Source organism: Ursus maritimus, unplaced genomic scaffold (assembly GCF_017311325.1).
Source record: "Ursus maritimus isolate PB19 unplaced genomic scaffold, ASM1731132v1 scaffold_24, whole genome shotgun sequence".
Taxonomy (NCBI): Eukaryota; Metazoa; Chordata; class Mammalia; order Carnivora; family Ursidae; genus Ursus; species Ursus maritimus.
This window is the reverse complement of record NW_024424897.1, coordinates 35,869,253-35,892,575: the sequence shown is the minus strand read 5'-3', so window position 1 is coordinate 35,892,575 and position 23,323 is coordinate 35,869,253. Positions and strand designations below refer to the sequence as shown.

Here is a 23,323-nt window from a genome sequence, read left to right as displayed (position 1 = left end):
ATTAAAACAGTAGTTTTGGATATTCATTTTGCATCTTCCATAAAACCTGGCAGCATTGAATGTTCTATTTTATGAATTCAAAAGAGAAGCATGTGGTGTCCCCATTTTTCAGATGAGAGTCTTTTTTTAAAAAGACTGCTCCTGTGGCATTAGAGTTTAGTAAATGCTAAGGCAATTTAAAGTAGTTAAAAATATGAAGAAACTTTATGTGTAGAAAACCCTAAAGACCACCAAAAAAATGTTAGAACTAGTAAATTCAGTGAAGTTATAAAGTCACTATGTAAAAATCTGTTGCACTTTCATACACAGTAAACTATCAGAAAAAGAAATTAAGAAAACAATTTCATTTACATTGGCATCAAATAGAATAAAAAACCTAGGAATAAATTTAACCAAGGAGGTGAAAGACTTGTATACTGAAAACTTCTAAGACATCAGTGACAGTCATTGAAGAAGATACACACAAAAAAGGAAAGATATTTTGTGCTCATGGATTGGAAGAATTATTGTTAAAATGTCCGTGCTACCCAAAGCAATCTACAGATTTCAGTGCAATTCCTATCAAAATTCCGGTGGCATTTTTCACAGAAATAGAACAGTCCTAGAATTTGTGTAGAACCACAAAAGACCTCAAGTAGCCAAAGCGGTCTTAAGAAAGAAGTACAAAGCTAAAGGCATGATGTACCCTGATTTCAAAGTATATCCCAAAGCTGTAGTAATCAAAACAATACGATACCGGTATAGAAACAGAAACATAGATCAGTGGAGCAGAATAGAGAGTCCAGAAATAAATCCAAACATATATGGTCAGTTAATTTATGACAAAGGAAGCAAAAATACACAATGGGGAAAGAAATGGTGTTGGGAAACCTGAACAGCCACATGCAAAGGAATGAAACTAGATTACTATCTTACACCATACACAAAAATTACCTCAAAATGGATTAAAGACTTGAATGTAAGACCTGAAACCATAAAACTCTTAGAAAAAAACACAGGTGGTAAGCCCTTTGACATTGGTTTTGGCAATGATTTTTTTTGGATCTGATTCCAAAATCAAAGGCAACAAAAGCAAAAATAAACAAGTAGAACATCAAACTAAAAAGTTTCTACATAGCAAAGGAAGCCGTCAACAAAATAAAAAGGCAACCAGCTGAATGGGAGAAAATATTTGCAAATCATATACCCATAAGGGCTAATATCCAAAATATACAAAGAACTTATACAACTCAATAGCAAAAAAAAAAAAAAAAAAATCTGATGAAAAAAATGGGCAGAGGATCTGAATAGACCTTTTGCCGAAGAAAACATACAAATGGTCAACAGGCATATGAAAAGATGTTCAAGATCACTAATCACTTGGGAAATGCAAATCAAATCACATTGCAAGCTACAATGAGGTATCACCTCATACCTGTTAGCATGACTGTCATCAAAAAGACAAGAAACAATAAATGTTGGCAAGGATGTGGAGAAAAGAGAACCCTCATGTATTGTTGGTGGGAACGTGGGTTGGTGCAGCCACTGTGGAAAACAGTGTGGAGGTTCCTCAAAAAATTAAAAATAGAGCTACCATATGATCCAGCAATTCCACTACTGGTTATTTATCCAAGGAAAATAAGAACACTAACTAGAAAAAATACATGCATCCCATGTTCATTGCAGCATTATTTACAATAGCCAAGGTATGGAAGCAACCTAAGTGTCCACTGATGGATGAATTGGTAAAGAAGATACGGTGTATGTATACAACAGAATACTACTCAGCCATAAAAAAGAATGGAATCTCGCCATTGGCAATAGTGTGGCTGGACCTTGAGGGTGTCAGGCTAAGTGAGATAAGTCAGAGAAAGACAAATACCATATGATTTCACTCGTATGTGGAATCTGAAAAACAAAACGAAGGAAGGAGAAGAGAATGGTAGTTGACAGAAGAAAGTGGGGTGGGAGGTGGGTGAAATGGGTGAAGGTGGTCAAGAGGTTCCAACTTCCAGTTATAAAATAACAGTCATGGGGTTGTAATATACAGCATGAGGACGATAGTCAGTAGTTTTGTAGTGCATATTTGAAAGTTGGCTTAAAGTTCTCATTATGAGGGGAAAAAATTTTTTGTAACTTTGTATAGTGACAAATGGTAATTAGACTTATTGTGGTGATCATCTCACAATGTGTATACTCTTATCGAATCACTGTGTTGTGCACCTGAAACTGTGTGTGTTAGCCGTACCTCAGCAACAGCAGAAACAGACTGAGAGGCACATGGTCCAGTTTGAAGCTGGCTGCGGAGGGGCAGACATGGAGATAGGGATGATGTTGCCTTTATCTGTTTCTGTGTGCGACTCTAGTTTTTGAAAGTTGATTTATTTAAAATTTTGTGGATTTTGAAAAAAGAATGTGAAGAAGCAAAAATGATATTAAATGAAGTCCCTGTAGAGAAGGTTTATTACATAAGTAAATCTCACATTTAACAGTAAAGAGCTGCAATGATGTTTATAGACTTTAGAGCCAAAGATCTCTTAAACATAGTCCTCAGTCAGGGTTTACTTTCTTAAATTCACTGTTGAGTTGTTTGACTTAGCACTTTATGGTGTCCCAATCTCGATGCTTTTTACAGTACCATCTTGGTATTTTGTTTAATGTTCTTTTGTACTTTTCATTCCTCAAGTGGTAATTTTACTGATGTGAACTATGTATGCGAAGTGTATGGATTAGGCACGGTATGTCCAAAGTGACAAGTATGTGTCATGCATTGTTTCTATCTGGCATAATAAAATTTAATCATCAGAGTACTTATCTGTCCAAAATGTATTCAGCAGCATGGAGGTAGGTTTTCTAATATGTGGTACATACTGCTTTGAGAGGATATTACCCCAAACAGATGACTTGGGTGTCAAAAGTAACCACCACTTCGATGTAAATTATTAGTGGTCTCGGGGGTGGGGGGGGACTGGCATAAACCAACTAAAAGAAGGAAGGAAATTTTGAGTTTTACATTTTTTTGTTTTTGAACAAAATGTAAAAATACCTATGAAACTGCTCTTTGAAAAGAAAAAAATGTGTGTAAATAGACATCAAAGTGTTTTTCATTCATTCAGTAATTCCATTTGACTCTCATTGCATGTTAGTTCTTGTTCACCTCTGCTATTCATGTTTCAGTATATTCTTTTGGAATTGTACTACATCTTAATTTCTTTTTCCTTGTTGATTTTCATTTCCATGTGTTTCATTGCCATTTTCCATTTTGCAGATTATCCCACATCATCTCATTCTACTAAAACTGTCTCCCCATCATCTGCCTTTCTTGATGAAGAAGAATTCAGTGACTTTATGCAGGGGCCTGTTGAAGTGCCCACATGTGGTCCTTCTTCCACTTCCCAGCCTTTTCAGTCTTTCCATCCCACCACCCCACTTGGCCAGTTGCATACACAGAAGGCTGGAGCACAGCCTCTCCCTCCAGGTCAGATTCCAGTGTCTTTTGCCTTACATGGTGTCCCTGGACAAATTCCTTCTTTCTCTACTGCTGCAGCCTCATACAATGTACAGAAAGCAGGTAACTCCTAGAATATTAATGAAAGCATTCTTAAGATAATCTTGGATAATTTACCTCTCTTATATAAGTAGAATAATACACTGTTGTTGGTAAAGAGACATATATGAGCACTGAATATATGAGCACTACTGAAATTCACCAAAATAGGAATCTAGACTTTTTTTTTATTCTGGGGGCTCACATTCCAGAAAAATAATTTAAAACTTTTGCTCCTAAATTAGGAGCTATTTAAACCTCCTTCGAACGTTAAAAACAAACTGATTTCTACAGATTACTCGTGTTTGGGAAAATCACCAATATTTTGTTCAGAGTAATGAGTCAAGAAAAGCTGCTTTAAAAAGTGCTCTCTCTAGTTCAGTGGTAGAACACTTGGGGGTCAGAAGCCCGGGTTCTCCATTTATTGTCAGTGTGTCCCCGGACAAATCTTTAAACTGTACCTTAGTTTAGCACTTGTGAAAAGATGGGAGGGGGGATGGTTATACACTCATTCTTGAGACATAGGTCCTAGCAGACATGTACTTAGTCCAAACTTCCTCAGTCGGCAGATGTAGAAAAACACACCCAGAGGTGATGTTACTGGCCAAGGGCCTCCCCAGTAGTGAGTTGGAAGTGTCTATCTTGTGCAGGTCACCAGATTTCTAAGGTAACACTCCTTCCACTATACCATTCTGCCTGCTGGGTCATAGAATTCTTGAGAACCAAAGTAGGTAATGATGTTTAAGTTCTCTAAAATCTCTAAAGGCTTTCGGGTCCATAAAAAGTGTGTTAGTGATTGGATTATTTCAAAATTTACATTATGTGTGGCAGGGCCTACCCTTGAGAATCTGGGGATGGAAATGGATGATTGAAAAAAAAAAAATCAGAAATTTGCAATTATATACAAATAACCCTTCATGCTGTTTGTTTAGGCCCTTCCTTGGAGGAGAAGCTCCTAGTATCTTGTGATATAAGTACGTCTGGGCAGGAACAAATTAAATTAAATACCTCTGAAGTTGGGCAGAAAGCCCTAGGCCCAGGTTCCAGTAAGAACCATCCCAGTTTAACGGCCAAAAACGGGGGTGCTGTAGATGGACGTGTAAGTGGCACCACCAGTGCAGAGGCAGAAAAGACTTCAGACCAAAACCTGTCCATTGAAGAGAGTGGTGAGCTCATGAAATACTCAGCGAAAAGTTTATTTAACCAAATGTCGCTCAAACGCTAACACCTTAAGCATTAATCTTCAAATGAATGCTGCTTGATTTTGCTAATCAGTATTTTGCTTAAAATATTTTAATGCATTCCTTTCTCAACAATTAACCCCTACAATTTTGCTCTGAATTCTTTCAGCACAGTTATTCCTTTTAAGAATTTTATGATAACCAGTTTTTAAAAATCAGAATCATTCCTGATTTTAAATTTCTTTTCCTTTTATTTTATAAAAACTCTTTTTCCCCTCTTACACTTTCTGTTCTTCCATAAGGGTTGAAAGTTAAAATTTAACTAGAAAAGTCACCAATGAGAAATAGTTTTCCTTCTCTGAAATAAATCATACACACTGCTGCCTTAAAAATCCAAGTTTTTATAAACTCAGCTTGCAGAGATGAATTAAAATTTGCATGCCCAGGAGACAAACTTGTGGAGGATTTTTTCTGAACAAAATTAAAAATCCTATACATCTAAGGCAGCAGTGTCATACTCAGGTAAAAAAAAAAATCAAACTTTGCCAAGAAATATTAGTACAAGCTGCAAGAAAAGCTTGAGCAATTACATTTTTTTACATGTGTGATTTTTAAACCACCAGCTGTCATGTTTTCTCCTTTAATTTGTAATACATGTGAAATGGTGCAAGCTTCATGTGGTTCAGAATATTGATTTGGTACATCTTAGTTTTTTTCGCTTACTCTTTAGGACATAGTTTATGTACAAGAGTTGTTTAGAAACCAGATCTTTTCATTGTATTGGTGACTTTTTTTTAGTATCTTCAACCAGCGCTCTTCTTATAAAAAAGGGGGACTCAGTGGAATTTCCCCATCTTCTGCATGGACCGTTATGTATGTTAAATAGTGTTTCTTATCTCCTAGGTGTGGGTGTATTTCCCTCACAGGATCCTGTTCAGCCCAGAATGCCTCCTTGGATTTACAATGAGACTTTGGTTCCAGGTAAAAAAAGCTGCTTTGTCCAGGATTACCATCTGGATATTAAACTTTAAGTGTTGAAAACAGAGTTGTGAATATTTACTGTTGTGGTTACAAAATATACAGAAGGAATTTTAACTTTTTTCTTATTTTTTTCTGAAAGAGTACAGAAAATTTAAAAGATCTGATATTTCTTTTTTTTTTTTTAACAATTTTATTTATTTATTCGACAGAGATAGAGACAGCCAGTGAGAGAGGGAACACAAGCAGGGGGAGTGGGAGAGGAAGAAGCAGGCTCATAGCGGAGGAGCCTGATGTGGGGCTCGATCCCATAACGCCGGGATCACGCCCTGAGCCAAAGGCAGACGCTTAACCGCTGTGCCACCCAGGCGCCCCAAGATCTGATATTTCTTAAGACAGCCTTATATGTGAAATAGCTATATAAATGTGAGAGAAATGTTTTGCTTTAATGTTCTATTGACGATCATAGACTATTATTTCTAAAAGCTTTGCTTAGATTTATCATGCTTTAAAAGATATTGTTATCTCATAGATTATTAATAACTTTGCAAGAATAATAATAATACGGGCACGTGGGTGTCTCAGTTGGTTAAGCCTCTGCCTTTGGCTCAGGTCATGATCCCGGGGTCCTGGGATCGAGTCCCACGTCAGGCTCCTTGCTCAGTGGGGAGCCTGCTTCTCCGTCTCCTCTGCTGCTCCCCCTGCTTGTGCTCTCTCGTTCTCTCTCAAATAAATATATAAAATCTTTTTGTAGTACTAATACATTTAATGCAGTTTTCTGAACTCTTATGATTAATTTTTATATTTTAAAATATGTCTTATGTGAAATAAAAAGCCAGGTAGCATCTTTTTCAACATTGGAAGGTGGTGTTTACCACCTGAGCCAAAAAATATCCCTAAGGTGCATATTTCGTGATAGTGTCCAGTCGATATGAGGAGATACTCTATTGAGCCATGGCTGATGTGCCTACAGTAATGACTATTGTAGCAGCATGTGTTAATCAGTCTTTATTGTAACATGTTCACTTTGCTCTATTTTGCCAATCCCTGGAAAACTGTCGCTGAACTTCTTTTGGGGGAAAAACCAGTAATGTCTACTTTACATCATAATCGTATACTCACCAATTGAAAGACTATTTCCCCCAAATCCTATGGGACTTCAGCTGTGCATAAAAATAATAGGTTTTCTTCCAACTGCTCATTAGACAATTTGCATCTTCTTCCTCTCTGTCTTCAAGCCAAACAAACAAACAAAACCCAGATCTGCTGTATTTTGGAGTTCCTTCCATTTTCTGCCAGCTTGTATCTCTTTCTCCCTCGTTCCGAAAATACATCCACACATAATTTTCTAGCCAAAATATGTGTTCTTATAGCTAGCCTACTAACCTATAAACCGTATTTAAATACTGCCTGTAAAATTTTTGCTTTAAATGTTTTTTTTTTCTGTCTGCCTTAGCCCTACCCACTGTCATCCCCCAAAACTCCTTTGACTAGGGTTGCCAGATTTAGCAAATAAGCATACCTAACATCCATTTAATTTTGAATTTCAGATAAATAGTAAATAATTGTTTAGTATAAAACTATGTCCCATGTGATATTAGCATCCTCTATTTTATATGGCAACCTCATCTCTAAGAGCCTTTCCCATTTTGTCCTTTGGAAACCCTATTTGATTGTGGAAAAACTCCTCAGCAGTCCCTTCCTTTTTTTTTTTTTTCAAACATGTATCCTGCTTTATCAACTTGACTGAAAGTATGGCTTTCTCTGAAAGCTCTATTCCCATAGCACCTTACTCAGTGCTATTTTTGCTTATAGCCTCTAATTCACTGGGGGAGGAGACAGGTGGTATTGGTACAGTTCTCGCCTCCCCACTGCTATTTTCAAACTATTCCCACAACATTGCTCTACAACTTCTCTTTTAAAGTGCAAAGCATCTGTTTATACCACCTCCATCTTAATATTGTTACTATCTTCTGAATTCTAAGACTTTCTCTGACCGTTAGCCCCAAATCTTCATCTTTAGGACCAAGTTCCAACCTGGCTTCTAAGCTGCAGACTCTGATTGTGTGTTGGATATTTCCACTTGAATAACCTTTACAGCCATTCAAACCCTAACATGACTTCAGTTCTATTAAAGCAGTTTGACTTAAGATCATTCTTGTGTGAGCAACAATGACAAAAAAGAGCAATCGCTTTTAATGTTTACATTTGTAATCTGGTCTTTCCTTTGATAGATGCCTATAAGAAAATTTTAGAAATCACGATGACTCCAACTGGAATAGATACTGCTAAACTCTATCCCATTCTGATGTCATCTGGACTTCCCAGGGAAACTCTTGGACAGATATGGGCCTTAGCTAATCGAACTACACCTGGCAAACTTACTAAGGAAGAACTTTATACTGTTCTCGCCATGATAGCAGTCACACAGGTAGACATTGTTTCTTAAGTTAGATCTAATAATTTTTCAGTATAAATCCTATTGACTACAACGTTGTAGAGCTCCCCGTACATTAAAATTTAGATTATTTTTAGGATACAGTACTTCAAAACTGTACAGTTTTGTTTGATTCACATACTGGCAAAATACTCTTTTGTTTAAAGACTGTTTAGTATATTAACATTCTCTGACCTAACTGTATCCTTTCTGAACTTGAAAGTTATTCAGTAGTAGATGAAATTACTCTTCCTGTTTTTGAAGTCCATATTTAAAATTCCTTAGATATAAAGTATTCTTGGTCTGGTAGCAATTTTTCTCGTAATACAAAATCATTGTAAGTGATTTGATGATAATGAGTTAACTGAACTTGTCAGAGAGTACGGTGTCACCATTGAGCTGTGTTAACCAATTCTTTGCCCGATGTTAGGTTTACATGAACCTTGTAAGTTATTTTCTCGTGTCAGATTCATGAGTTTTGGGACTTAGGGTGGAAAGCTATCAGGACTACAGATTTTACATTTAGGTCTCCCTTTGATTGTATGTGGTTTGCAATCCCCTAAAATGTTTCCATTTTCCTTCTATTCTGTATAGAGGGGTGTTCCTGCCATGAGTCCTGATGCTTTAAACCAATTTCCAGCCGCTCCTGTTCCAACTTTAAGTGGCTTTCCTATGACTTTGCCTACTGCGGTGAGTCAGCCAACTGGGATGTCTTCAGGCCCTGCAGGCTCCATACCCCTCAACCTTGGACAGCCAGTCATGGGCATTAACCTTGTTGGACCAGTTGGGGGAGCTGCAGCCCAGGCTTCCAGTGGCTTCATGCCAACTTACCCTGCAAATCAGGTAAGTGGAGAAGTGGTGCATATTCCAAATAATCCCTGAAAGTGAATCTGGGCAGCTTTTTTTCCCAGGATGCAGAGAAGATTGTGATGGACACTGGAGGTGAAAAGTAAACAGTAGTAAACAATACAAAATTCAATTTCTCATTATTTAAAAAAAATGAAATTTCTTAAGCCTTAAGAGATTTGAATTTTGGCTAAAAGTTTATATAGTTCTTTTATAGTATATACATTTTAAACATCAAGCTTCATGAGGTTAACTAAATTTCTAGATTCTGTCTTTTGGAAAAGCTACTAAACGTGAAATTCAAGTGCTTCCATTTATTTTTCACTTCTCAGATTAGCAAAAAGTTTAGGAAACATAATAGTGTCAGGGAAAATGGTTTGCTGGTGCAGCCTTCTTGGAAGGCAGGTTTGGCAATAGCTACCCAAATTCTATATGTCTGTATCTTCTGACCTAGCAGTCACACTATTAGGAATCCATCCCATTAACAAAAATATGCAAGGATATTTGTCATAGCATTGTTTGTTAGAGTAAAAAGTTAGAAATAGCTAAATGTCCCTCAGAAGAAGGAAGGTTAAATAAATTTCGCTTCATCCATATAGTGGTAAACTATTTGGTCATTAAAATGAATGATCTACATGTACAACATGGAAAAGATGTCTACATTATATTTATAATTACGTCTTTGTTTTAAAGTGCGGAACAACGTGTAGTATAAGCTCATTTTTCTATAAAACAAATGAACTGTTCACGGTACTTCCAGAGCATGTGATTAGGAGCCAGTGTTTGTTGTTGACTTTATACATATACTAATGGATTATAATAAGCTTGTATCACTTTTGTAATTTACATCATGTATAAAATGTTTTTTAAAAATGGCGGATTCTCAGTAATAAATGTGATTCAGCTGTTTTAAAATTGTGTAGATTAGTTCTTTAAACCAATCTTTTACCTTTTGTACAAAAGAGTATCTAAAAATACAAGACAGGGGCACCTGGGTGGCTTAGTCGATTAAGCTACTCACTCTTGATTTTGGCTCAGGTCATGATTTCAGGATCATGAGATCAAGGCACGAGTCAGGTTCCATGCTGGGGGTGAAGTCCACTTTAGATTCTCGCTCTCCCTCTCCCTCTGACCCTCCCACCACCCCCCCAAAATAAAAAAATACAAGACAGATTCTTGCTTTAGGTACTCGAGTTGGTGTTAAATCTAAAGTGTTGTTCTTCTAAAATTAGATAGTCATGCCTATCTAATTAAGGTCCTAAACTGAGAGATTTAAAAGGTAATTTTTGAGTTTGACAGTTGTAAATTTGTTGTTTACTCTTTTATCAATTCGATCTCTCTATTTAAATGTCCTCTATAAACTTAGGTGGTAAAACCAGAAGAAGACGACTTCCAAGATTTTCAAGATGCTTCTAAGTCAGGCTCCCTTGATGACTCATTCAGTGATTTCCAAGAGTTGCCTGCTTCTTCAAAAACAAGTAATTCCCAGCATGGAAACAGGTAGAAAAGGGTTGAATATAGTTAACATTGTGTTTAATAATGGAGAAAGAGGCATCCATAGTGAGAAGCCTAAGTAAGAAATTTACTCTCATGCTTTCCTTGATTAGTCCCTCTTTATTCATACTTTTACCATTGAAACTCTTCTCCCCATCGTCCACCTAAAACTTTAGCACTACCGTTTCCTCCCAGAACACACCTGCTTGCCAATATTTTTTTCTTTGCCTGTGCTAAACCTGATTATAGCTGAGTGAAGCTGTGCAGTGATGACTTTATGTTCTTGTATCAGAAGCAAGTCTTTGGCTATTGAAAAGCTTTTTAGACAGAGGCACGTAATTTGATATTTTTGCAATATAACATACTGTTGATTTTCCACAGAAATAATAATTCTGAAATCTAAACATGATTATTTATTCATGTCTCCCTTATGTTTAAGATCAGTGACTTTTAGGCCTTCAGATTTCTGTTCGTTTGTTTGCATACATATTTCTCTAACGTCTTATGTACTAGCTTCACTTTTAGGTTACAGTAACTGTCTCAGTATGTTGCCAGCACCTTTCCATCATTTTTTTAAAGTTTTTAGGGACGCCTGGGTGGCTCAATCGGTTAAGCGTCTGCCTTCGACTCAGGTCATGATCTCAGGGTTCTGGGATCAAGCTCTGCATGGGGCTCCCAGCTCAGTGGGGAGTCTGCTTCTCCCTCTCCCTCTACTGTTCCCCCGCCATTCTCTCTCTCTCAAAAAAATAAAATCATAAAAAAAAAAAAATGTTTTTAGATACTACTTCTTCCACAGAATGGAACATATACCAGACTTTGAGCAAGCAATAGGAATTTCTTTGGTTATTTCTGGAACTTGTTTTTGTCAGGATACATTTACCATTTCTCTTATGTTCCTCTTGGTGCAATATCATTCATCTTTTCCATTTTAACCAATTGATTATCTCTTAATGCTTCCTGCATATACACTGTAACAAGAACTAAGGGACAGGCATTGTAGGGAATTGCGAATTAGGAAAAGAACTATTCTCTTGATTTGAAGAATACGTCAGACAAACGTAAGTGACAGAGGAGAAACATTTGAGGGATGGGACTGTAAAGTGCAGGGACTTCCGAGCCTGCTACACTGGCGCACACACTTAACCGATAGACACAATAATAATACTTCTTTCTCTGCTCTCTTCCTTCAAACAAAATGTGTATGTTCTGTCTAGAACCTATCTGAATGACTCAGGGCATCTCAGATTACGCGCATAAAATTAGATTCAGTGTTTTCCCAGTCAAAGCTAAATTAAAATTTGTTAAATCACTATGCCCTTTGTTGGTGAATCATGTGACCATATCCAGTCACCAAATCAGAAACATGTTATTTATTTTTGGCTCCCCGCTCTCTCCTTTACCGCCATTGACTCTGTCAGTTCTGCTTGGCCTGGAAAAAGGCTGCGTGTGCTCTTGCCCCTGCCTATTCTTTTGACCATTGCCCTTCCCCCACAGTTGACGCTCCAGCCATGCCAGAATGATTCCAAACTGAGTCTGCTCTTTCAGGCTTCTGACCTTTTATCTTCTTCAATCTGAAGTTCTCTCTATAGTTAATTCTAGTTCTATTTCAAAAATCAGTTTAACATAGGAAGTTTTTACTATCCCATCTGTATCAGTTGCTACCTCAAAGATGAGGGCCCTTCCCTCATTTACTGCCCTAGTGCCTTCTGGATATCTGTGCCCTGATGACTGGGTTACTGTTTACCTTCCTGGGCTGCCGTACCTGAGGACCATCTTTCACGGCTATATATGTAATACTGAGCCGTATTATGTAATTAAGAAAGGATTATTGGATGAATGTGTTGCAGTATGAAGGTTATAAACCAATTCATCAAATTAGTGGTTTACTCCTCTGGGCGGGGGGAGGGGGAGGAGAAAAAACGTCTCAGTAGGTGAAATTGAAATTTGGGCATAGAAAGCTTTAAGATGGTGGCCAGATCCAAGATATATGGGATATTAGCAATTTTTTGTGGCATTATCTCCACATAATAGTTTACTTTCATACACAGTCAGACTTTATAGACTTTTATTTTTTCAGTTCTGGCTTGATTACTTCCATGCTTACATGAAAACATTTTGCTCATGTCTAAGAACCCACACTCATTGTTTATTTACTCACTGAAAACATTTACTTACCATCTGCTATATGCCAGACATTGGGATAGGCTCTAGAACTACAAAAGCAGAAAACGCAGTTCCTGCTATAAAGAAGCTTAGTTTTATCTGGGTATTTATAGAATCTGATAAAATTCTCTTAGAATTGGTCCTTCAGTCTTTGTATGTGTGTACATGTATAATGAATTCCCTAGTTTAGATCTCTATTCCATATTATGAGTTTATTTTAAAGGGATATTAAGCCGAGGTGAGACTGCTTTGGGCCGAATTTTTTTCCACTAGGTGTGGAACCTATCACGGGGCTTGAACTCACGACCCTGAGATCAAGACCTGAGCTGAGATCCAAGAGTCAGACTCCTAACTGACTGAACTACCCACGTGCCCCCTGGGCAGCATTTTTAAGCAAAAAATGGGCATTATTGGGGCGCCTGAGTGGCACAGCAGTTAAGCGTCTGCCTTCGGCTCAGGGCGTGATCCCAGCGTTATGGGATCGAGCCCCACATCAGGCTCCTCCGCTATGAGCCTGCTTCTTCCTCTCCCACTCCCCCTGCTTGTGTTCCCTCTCTCGCTGGCTGTCTCTATCTCTGTCGAATAAATAAATAAAATCTTTAAAAAAAAAAGGGGGCATTATTTGAGAAGATGAAAAGCCAAGTAAGTTAGAAGTAGGCTGGAGTGGAGAGTATTGTGAGTCTGTGAAAAAAAATCTCATTAGTTAAGGGCAGCACCAATGTGGGATGGCTTATGATTTGTGACGTAATCTGTAAAGCATTTTAGAGATAAGAAGTGGCCTGAGAAAAGCGATCCCTGCTACTGTGTGGGGTAAATTCAGCTGCCATAGTAACCCTGTGGTGAGGTGATGGGAGGTACTCTAGGTTTAGAGTCAGGCACTGAAAAGTGTGCGTCTCAGAAATTGGTCAGACTTGGTGTCGAACTGCATGTCAGCAGAAGTAGCTGGCGCTTGAGTCAGCATGGAAGGGGATGCAGTATCATTCATTTATCTGTTCACAAAACATTTAACTATGAGCCGGGCACTGGGGATCCTGGAAAAATAAACACCACAGACATGGGCTACTGATGATAAAATAGTTCAGAAAGGATTAAGGTGTAGGGGTTTTGAGTTGGTTAGCTTCATTTTACTTTTTACATGGCAGTATTTAGTGTGGTGTCTGTTCAATCAGATGGGGGTCCCCAAATGTGGGGCGATGATCTCGTGGAAGCCGGTGGCGGCTGGTGAAAGGATTCACCCCAGGCAGAACAAAGGAGATAGAAATTTATTGAATACACCGCCAGGGAGCAGTGGGTCAGACAGCAAAGGAAAGACCATCTGCCACCAGGCAGTGTGTAGGGGCCGGTTTAAAGGGGGAAGATGGGGAAGTATGGCCACAAATGGAATTTTCCCTTTTTGGTAACTATGCCAAGTAGCCCACTGGTCTATTAGAGCCTGTGGATATTTTTGAGCTCGGTGGACTGATGGGCTTGTCTGTATTCAGCCAGGTGGTCGCTGTGGGCCCTTTTGCCTTAAGTTTCCATGGCTCAAGCCTATTGTCTAAAACATGTCAACATTTAGCAGGGTGAGCAGCTAAGTAAAATCATCTATGACAGCCAAGTGGAGTGATTATAAAACAAATGGATGCACTGGAGAAAAAGCAAAATGCTTTTTTTTTTTTTTTTGGTGGCCAAATTCTCTTAAGTCTTATCTTTCAATAGAATGCAGGTTCTTAGATTTTAAAACATTATGCCTCTCACTATCCTTCACTAGTATTAAATAGTAGAAATAACAGTTTTCGGGGCGCCTGGGTGGCACAGTGGTTAAGCGTCTGCCTTCACGCTCAGGGCGTGATCCCGGCGTTATGGGATCGAGCCCCACATCAGGCTCCTCCACTAGGAGCCTGCTTCTTCCTCTCCCACTCCCCCTGCTTGTGTTCCCTCTCTCTCTGGCTGTCTCTATCTCTGTCGAATAAATAAATAAAATCTTTTAAAAAAAAAAAAAAAAGAAACATTTCTAAAAAAAAAAAAAGAAATAACAGTTTTCATATTTGGAATAGATAAGTACTTTATATAACTGGGCTAAACACTGTCATGGTGATTACAGTATTTTTTTTAATAATTTCCGAGAACTAGAATGAGTTATTAATTTGTAATATGGATAAGATTACAGTGTGAGTCAGCTTTTTTTTTTTGAGTGGAATTTTATTTTGTTGACTTCAATCAGTATTTCATTACCTTGAAGGTCCTCTATTTTTTCCCAGTCTTGAAAATAATTTTAAAATTAATAATAATTAAATGTCACATTTAATAGATTTTACCAGTGGGCTTTACAAGACCATAGCTAAAGTTGGCATTTCATGAAAAACAAATAGGTTGTTCAACTTTGTGATTTTTTTCCCCTCAAACATTAATTACTTTTATTTATGTGTAACATTCTGTTCAATGAGTTGTAGTTTAATTGCTTATGGAACTTAAAAAATCCACCTACAGTGTATAGATGATGACCTGTTTGTCAAGATCAAATATATCGCAGCTCTTTTAGTGACGTGAAATTATAATATTTGATAGCACTAAGTCCTAAAGCACTGTGGACCTCCATTAGCATGCATGCGCAAGAGCTGGGATTTTTACCTTGCTTGTAGGCCACTGATAAGACGATTTAAATGGCTGTGGAAAGATTTTTGCTTCAGGGCAAAGAACTCAATAGAAATCCATTTATATAACTTGTGTGTGTGGTATTGAATGACACAAACTAGTGGTGGAATGTAGTCATTCATATGTAAAGTTATTCTTCCAGGGAGCTGCCTGGGTGTGATAAGAAAAAGAGAAAAAAAAAATGCCGTGCTTTTATAGTATGTGTTTAAGCCATCCAAGAATTACCCACACAGATACTACTCATTACACTGTTTTTCCATCCAGGGAGAAATATGTCCACAGGCAAAAGTATCTTTATCTAATTTTGAAGTGATTGTTGTTTTGCTACAAAGATAGCTTCTGGAACCGCTGATGTGATCCTTGTGAAAATGTAAATTGTATTAACTCTACTGCGGCTTATCAGCTGTGTGAACTTCTGCCAGTAAGCGATGCAGTAAGATCAAATAAGAACAATTTACATCTCGGCTTGAACAACATTTCATAAATAGATGTTTATCTTAACTAGTCTACCTCTGCATTTTGAACCCATCTGAAAGAATAATTTATATTAAGGCTAACAGAATTTACTCTGAAATATTGGCTGTATATATTTGGAACAGTTCGCTTTTGCAATTTTATGGACCTTAAGTTAAAATTGTAGGAGGTTATCATTCTATGAGAATCTATTTCCAGAGCCATTCCAACTGTTTTTGTGGTTTACAGAGATGATTAGATGGTCAGTGTGGGTCTGACCCCTCTTCAGATAAGCAAGCAAGGAATTATCACATGGGTGGTGTGTCAGTATATTTTTCCAAGAAAAAAAGGTGTTTAAAAAAAACACAAAACATGGTTTTTAGCCTCTGCGGTGATTATAGATATAGTTTCTAACTTTTAAAAGCAGGGAGCCATGAATTTTAATCAGGTACCTGTTTGCCATTTTCATTCTAAGCTTCTATTTGATGATAAGGGAAGGATTCAGTGTTCTAGTCATTAAGAAATATCTCGTTTTCCCTTTCAGTGCCCCTTCTTTGTTGATGCCACTTGCCGGAACTAAAGCGTCAGCTTCGACGGATAAATATGCTGTGTTTAAAGGAATTGCTGCTGACAAGTCCTCGGAAAATACTGTTCCATTTGGAGGTAAAAACACGTTGTCAATTCATAAACCTATGAATGTAAGCCTTTTTAGTGGTGGCCTTTTGTGAGAAATGTATAAAACGCTTACACCATGTGTCAAGCATATATGGGTAACCCAGTCTGCCTTACTGACTTCCTTGAGTTTTAATCTCAAAGTTCCTAAACTTAATGGCCTTTTTGTCTTTTCATCATAGAGCCTGGTGATAAATACAGTGCTTTCAGAGAACTCGAACAGACAGCAGAGAGTAAATCTTCAGGTAAGTTTTTGAGTCCTTAAATGGATAAATTACTTCAATTGTTTAAAAATTTTATTTATTTTAAGTAATCTCTACACCCAGCATGGGGCTCAAACTCATGACCCCAAGATCAAGAGTCACATGTTCCTCTGACGGAGCCAGCCAGGCACCCCTCAATTTTTAATAAAAGACATTTTTTGATGGCTCTTTCAGTGATACTCCTGAACATGTCTTTATTATATTGTATGTATGAGGGTTTCTTGGCTTTGTGCCTCTGGAAATTACAAGGAAACAAAATGTGGTTCTGCTACTGGAAATTATTTTCTAAAATTTAGGGCAAATCCCAAATTGAAGCAATTTCTTCTGAAGCTAGTGCGTTCCCTTTCACTGGAAGCCTTCAAGCCAAGTTAGACTTCTGTAAGAAATGGAGGACTGTGACTGGTCTCAGTTATTTTAGTGTTTAACAAGAACTCGAACTGTTGGCAGTCTGTGGACTGTGCAAAAGGTAGCAACCAGTCTTTTCATGATTTTCAAAATCGGCTCTTAGTAAGATGAGGTAAGAGGGACTTATAGAAGGGCTTAAAGAGAGTAGAAGGAAATATAGAATGATAGTTTGAGAGCCATATGTGTAAAGACTGGAAGTCATGTTTGTGGTTAAATCCTAACCGGATGTGTAGGGTTTAGATAATCCATAGGGCAAATTATGTCCTTCAGAGTTTAACTGCACATGCTATGGTATTTGTAATCTCTGCGGAGGTTTTCTTCCTGAGCACAGCGCCATATTCTACCTTTGTGTGCTGAGTGCTCAAATTGGGAACATCCTTTTTAATCGTTTGGTCTCACCCTTCTGTGGAAGAGGGTGGGAGTGGGGTGGGGGATGAGAGGAGATTGTAGGAAAGGTAATGTATGTGAAAGTTCAAGGAAAAAGTGTACTGCTTAGGGGGCCTGGGTGACTCAGTCAGTTAAGCGTCAGCCTTCGGCTCAGGTCATGATCCCAGGGTCCTGGGATGGAGCCGGGATGGAGCCCTTCATTAGGGTCCCTGCTCGGTGGGGAGCCTGCCTCTCCCTCTCCCTCTGCTGTTCCCCCTGCTTGTGTGCTCTCTCACTCTTGCTCTCTCAAAAATAAATAAAATCTTTTAAAAAAATTTTTAAGTGTACTATTTAAATATCTCTAAAAATAAAAACCCACCAATTCTAAAACTATTGAATCCCTTATAACTCTTAGGTTCTAGAAGTGTTTCCTTGTTTCAGTCAAGCCTTTAGGATGTATTAACTTTTTTCCTCAGTGCCTGTGTTAGGCAGTAGGAATACAAAGATAAACCTGAGAGGAACTTGGGGCACCTGGGTGGTTCAGTGGGTTGAGGGCCAACTCTTGATTTTGGCTCAGGTCATGATCTCGGTCCTGGGGTTGCACTCAGCAGGGAGTCTGCTTCAGGATTCTCTCTCCCTCTGCCCCTCCCCCTGCTCACTCACATGCTCTCTCTCTTTCTCTAAAGTAATAAATCTTTAAAACACACACACACACACACACATTTATATATATATATATATATATATATATATATAAAACCCTAGAGGAACTTTTGGCTTGTTAGTTGGGTTTGACTCCCAGCAGTGCTTTCCTCACCTCTTGGGCCAGGCGAGTTTGGAGTAAAGAGCGTGGTTTAATATCAGATTTCTTTGTGTAGTGTGGTATTAGTGATCATATCATAGGTATGTTATTCCCGGGAAAGACAGTGGTGCCATCAAAGTGGAAGCAGTACCTTAGTAACAGAACCCCATATTGTTGCTGCCATGTTTGTTGGCTTGCCTTCATTCCTGCCTGAACTTTGAGTGAAAGAGTTAAAGAGTTCCAGGTAGAGGTGCCAGCTCTGTTCATTTTAGGAGACTATATTTTATGCTGTTCTCATAAAAATACATTGGCCTGAATGCATCAAGTACGTTAGTGTCTTAGAATTTATGAAAAATCATGTAGTATTGTGTTCAGAACTGTGGGTTTCATAGGTTACTAAGTGACAGATATTAATGATATTTCCTTTTTCCTACCCCTATAGTTTAAACCATAAATTTAAGGAGATGAGGAAAATACTCTATATGGAGAAGTGACCCTTCTTACTGAAGTTTTAGCAAAAAGTGACCTCTTTTGAAATGTTTTTAGGGCCTAAAAAGTGACGGGAATTTATGAGGATTCAGAGGATTAATGTACCCTCTGATACGCAAGCTTCCAATGACTGCAACTAATTTATTTGCCCCAAAATTCCCTTTGTTTTTGAACTTGTAAACCCACACATTTTTATTTCTTTTTGACTCTTTCACCCAGCTTACGTTTCTAAAGGAAACATTTACAATTCATCAGTAAGTTTAGTTTGCTGTGGTGATTTCTTTTTAAAAATAACAAAGCAAAACTTGTCAATTTCACAGATATTTCAAAGCAGCACATCACAAATTTAGACTGTGACAAAATTGGCTGCTTGTTACGTTTTCATTTACAGAAATGATACAAATATTATCAGTAATATACTTATCCAAAATTGTAGGGTGATTTTTTTAAAGTTTTATATCTGCTTCTCCTGTCAATTTGTGAAATTGACTTTAGTTTTATTAGTGGTATGTCTTAAAAACATAAAATACAGAAATTTTGAATGCTGTTCCTCTCTTTCTAAAATTTCTCTAATAATACTAAATAGGTTTCTCTGTGTTGATGGATTATGATGGTGAATTAAGTGTCTCAGATTAGGAGGAAAAATCAGCTTCCATTGTTTCCTATGCTTGCTTCTTATGATGTATCAAGGTATATATCATGTTACAAACACAATATATTTAAAGCCTATGTTATTTTAATGACAGTTTTAAGAGTTAGATTTTGGTTTGAAATATACTTTTATAGCTCATATGTTTCTATATCTCATTTTTAGGGACAAATAGAATGTTAAAACTGGACAAAGAAATTAAAGCCTATATTTTAGTTTATAACTCTCCAGAAATAGCACTCGTATTTTCAAACAAGTGATGTTGGTATAGCTATATTTATATTTGGTTTATCTCTTGATTTTCATTACTTGGTAAAACCTAGTAGATTTTATGAAAGACCTTCAGACACCATTAGAAAAACTGATATTATCTGCATCCTAACATCGTACTTATGATGAGGCAACTTGTATAATGTATAAATGCTCTGATAATAAAAGGAACTCTATGTAGAATCATGGGTCTAGATTTTTATCAGCATCTTAATTGAGTCTATTTATTGGAAATACATTGTACCTATTTTCTCTAAAAAATGATAAAAAGGGGTGCCTGGGTGGCTCAGTCGTTAAGCGTCTGCCTTCAGCTCAGGGCGTGATCCCGGCATTCTGGGATCAAGCCCCACATCAGGCTTCTCCACTGGAAGCCTGCTTCTTCCTCTCCCACTCCCTCTGCTTGTGTTCCCTCTCTCACTAGCTGTCTCTATCTCTGTCAAATAAATAAATAAATACTCTTAAAAAAAAAAAAGATTAAAAAAAATTTCAGTAAGTCTTTCCTCAGAGTAGCACAATATAAAGTTTAAATCCTATCCCTTGAAATTTTTAATGCAGTTGGTATTTATTCAAATCCCTCTGGATTTTAATAAATAAGAATAAGTGCTCGTTGGTACAGTGGGATGGCTGGTTTCAAGAACAGCCCAAGTACTCAGATTTTTTTTCCATGAGATTCAGCTTATTTGTTGTAGAGTGTAGAAAAACCACTTTAAAATGTGTCCTTAGCACGGGGCGCCTGGGTGGTACAGTCCGTCAAGTGTTCAGCTCGTGGTTTTGGCTTGGGTCTGATCTCAGGGTTGTGAGATCCAGCCCCGCATCAGGCTCCCTGCTTGGTGCAGAGTCTGCTTGAGATTCTCTGCCCCTCCCACTTGTGCTCACACGAGCACACATGCTTGCTTGCTTTCTCTCTCTCAAATAAATAAATCTTAAAAAAAAAAAATGTGTCCTTAGCTAGAATGTTTTACAAATAAGTAGATACCTTTTCAAAAATTTTCATCAGAGTTCCCTTCAAATTAATGCCTCCATATGCTGGAGCAAGACCACATAATATCTAACAAGATGCTTAAAGTGCCTAGTTGAGCAAAGCATTTCACATCCTAAATATTAGATGCAGGATTTTTCATAATACCTCATTGGTACCTGTGATATTTTTTTCCTAACTGAGCACCATGTAAAACATTTCATCTTTAAAGGATCATTATGTCAACGTGTATCTCTTCAGGAACATCCAGCACCTATTTCTTCTTCCCTTGTGTGCTTGGCTGGCTGGCTCTAGTGAGAAGAGGTCCTGAGAGCAGCACTTTTGGCCAACCGAAGGACCTGGCACTAGGAGACATAGCACCCTCAGATGAGCAAGTGAAAGTGATAACTGTTGGCTGCTCTCCGCTTGATTTGTATTTATTTTGGTATCACTAGCCTTCAACGTGGAAACAGACGCGTAGTTTCCAAAGAGATGTTTTGGTGGGTTTACGGTGTGGTTGAATAATGTCAGGCCAATGAGGGGAAAGTCTCTAAAAGTATGCTTGTAATTTAATACGCTGTGTAGCATGTGGTTTTCAGCTCAGCATTCTTATTTATTTGGCTGTATTTTTTTTTTCTTTCAGGAGAAAACTTTGCAGAATTCCGATCCGCAGGCGCTGATGATGGCTTCACCGATTTTAAAACTGCCGATAGCCTATCACCACTAGAGCCACCAACAAAAGACCAAACTTTTCCAGCGGCCTTCCCCTCAGGAGCTATACAACAGAAACAACAAACACAAGTGAAAACCCCTCTGAACTTAGCAGACCTAGACATGTTTTCCTCAGTTAACTGCAGCAGCGAGAAGCCCTTGTCTATTTCAGCTGTATTTAGTGCATCCAGACCTGTTTCCACACGACCGCAGCCGGCAGGATCTGCTGCGGCCACGACAGCGCTGGCATCAACGAAGATGTCTAGTTTGGCTGATGATTTTGGAGAATTCAACCTTTTTGGGGAATATTCTAGTCCAGCAGCTGTTGGGGAGCAGGATGACTTTGCAGATTTTATGGCTTTCAGTAATAGCTCAGTTTCATCTGAGCAAAAGGCAGATGACAAATATGTCACCCTTAAAGAGGAAGCGAGTCCTGTTCCTCTAACCGGCAGCTCGAGCAGTACGGCGAAGAGCGGACAGAACTCAGCTGCCACGTCTACCAAATATGATGTCTTCAAACAGCTTTCTCTGGAAGGATCTGGACTAGGTGTTGAAGAACTGAAAGATAACACTCCTTCAGGAAAAAGCGATGATGATTTTGCTGACTTCCACTCCAGTAAATTTTCTTCCATGAACTCAGACAAATCCCTGAGCGAGAAATCAGTGGCTTTCAGACACACCAAAGAAGACTCTGCTTCGGTGAAGTCCTTGGATCTGCCTTCCATTGGCGGCAGCAGTGTCGGCAAGGAGGACTCTGAAGATGCACTCTCTGTTCAGTTTGACATGAAACTGGCTGATGTGGGAGGCGATCTTAAGCATGTCATGTCTGATAGCTCTTTGGATTTACCAACAGTTAGTGGCCAGCATCCTCCTGCTGCAGGTGAGGAATTGGTGAGATTACTCTGGTGATGGTGATGTAGATTTCAAAGATGGTGTGGTGGGCGTTGATTTACAGTAGAGTGAGGCTCTGGCTCTTAACCTTCATGAATTTCTAATAACCTCTTCATTGCCAATCCCATTAAAGCAGTGTCAGATTTGATTGTATAGATACTTGGATATATGGATCCCATGAATACTGTGGAACTTAGAGTGGATCGCTCAAATATTTTTATTTTTGAAACTGAACACCAACTTGGTGTTAGAGGCACATAAAAATCCACTGCTGAATGAACCCTGCATCACCAGGAATTTTATAAAGACTTCTGCAGTGTCAGTAATGTTGCTCTATTTCTGTGAGTGAGGTCAGTGTTTCCCTCTCCTCTCTTCTCTCGGGTCTGTTTGGCAGCTGCCAATATAGGATTCTGTTCGGTTTATAGAAACTGACTCTTGGTAGGCCAAGAAAGTAAAAATGTCTAGCTGGTTGTACTGCAGTTTGCCACGTCCCCGCCAGAGAGGAGGGAAAGAGCCTGTCTGTGGATGTCCTGTGTGCCAGAGTCTGGCAAGGAGGAGGGCATGAGTTGTTAGTGGAATTGAGGTACAGTTTTCGGCTCCTCTATTACTGAAAGTATTACACTGTAACAAATCTGTAGATGGTAGAATAGGGTAACTACTAACTTTCTCATGAAGTGTTTGAAAACGTCTTACAAGGGAGCCCTCTCTAGATTCTGTATGGATTTACTGGTAGCAGTTTTTTCTCTAGTCCAGCTTCCTGTTGTAAAAACTAGATTCCCAAGTGTCCTCATTTTTATTTTGTTTTGTTATTTGGTATGTTATATAGAAAGATAAACCCATTTTGTGGCCTTTAATAATGAGAACTATCTCAGTATTACTGTATTATTCTAGAAAACATAATACGCATTCGAAGGGTTTGTTGTTTTTGAACTAGAGAGGGACACACAAGACACGTCCAGGTTTACAGATTGTGGCAGAAATGTCAAAGTAGTACGGCTTTTGTATGTATCAAATTGGCAAGTCGGAGAACAAAATGACACCCATCCTTTGGCAACTGAAGTGTTGGGGGTACCCTTAAACAGCGTGCTGGTCAGGGGCAGGTTTTCAGAGACAGGACGTGTCTTACACGGCGGCT

At 38.4% G+C, this 23,323-nt stretch overlaps 1 protein-coding gene across 8 annotated transcripts in view; it reads left to right on the top strand.

Moving 5' to 3' along the window:
* The window catches only part of SYNRG (synergin gamma), an 85,839-nt gene that overhangs the window by 26,635 nt on the left and 35,881 nt on the right, over nt 1-23,323 (top strand). For 6 of the 8 annotated variants that reach the window (XM_040640960.1, XM_040640965.1, XM_040640966.1 and 3 more), the window contains exons 7-15: nt 3,248-3,550; nt 4,459-4,692; nt 5,611-5,688; nt 7,920-8,116; nt 8,717-8,965; nt 10,335-10,468; nt 16,257-16,375; nt 16,567-16,629; nt 21,230-22,177. In XM_040640960.1, the coding sequence (XP_040496894.1) occupies nt 3,248-3,550; nt 4,459-4,692; nt 5,611-5,688; nt 7,920-8,116; nt 8,717-8,965; nt 10,335-10,468; nt 16,257-16,375; nt 16,567-16,629; nt 21,230-22,177 (2,325 nt within the window). The remainder of the gene's footprint in view (nt 1-3,247; nt 3,551-4,458; nt 4,693-5,610; nt 5,689-7,919; nt 8,117-8,716; nt 8,966-10,334; nt 10,469-16,256; nt 16,376-16,566; nt 16,630-21,229; nt 22,178-23,323) is intronic. The other 2 variants (XM_040640963.1, XM_040640962.1) reach the window with 1 other exon arrangement.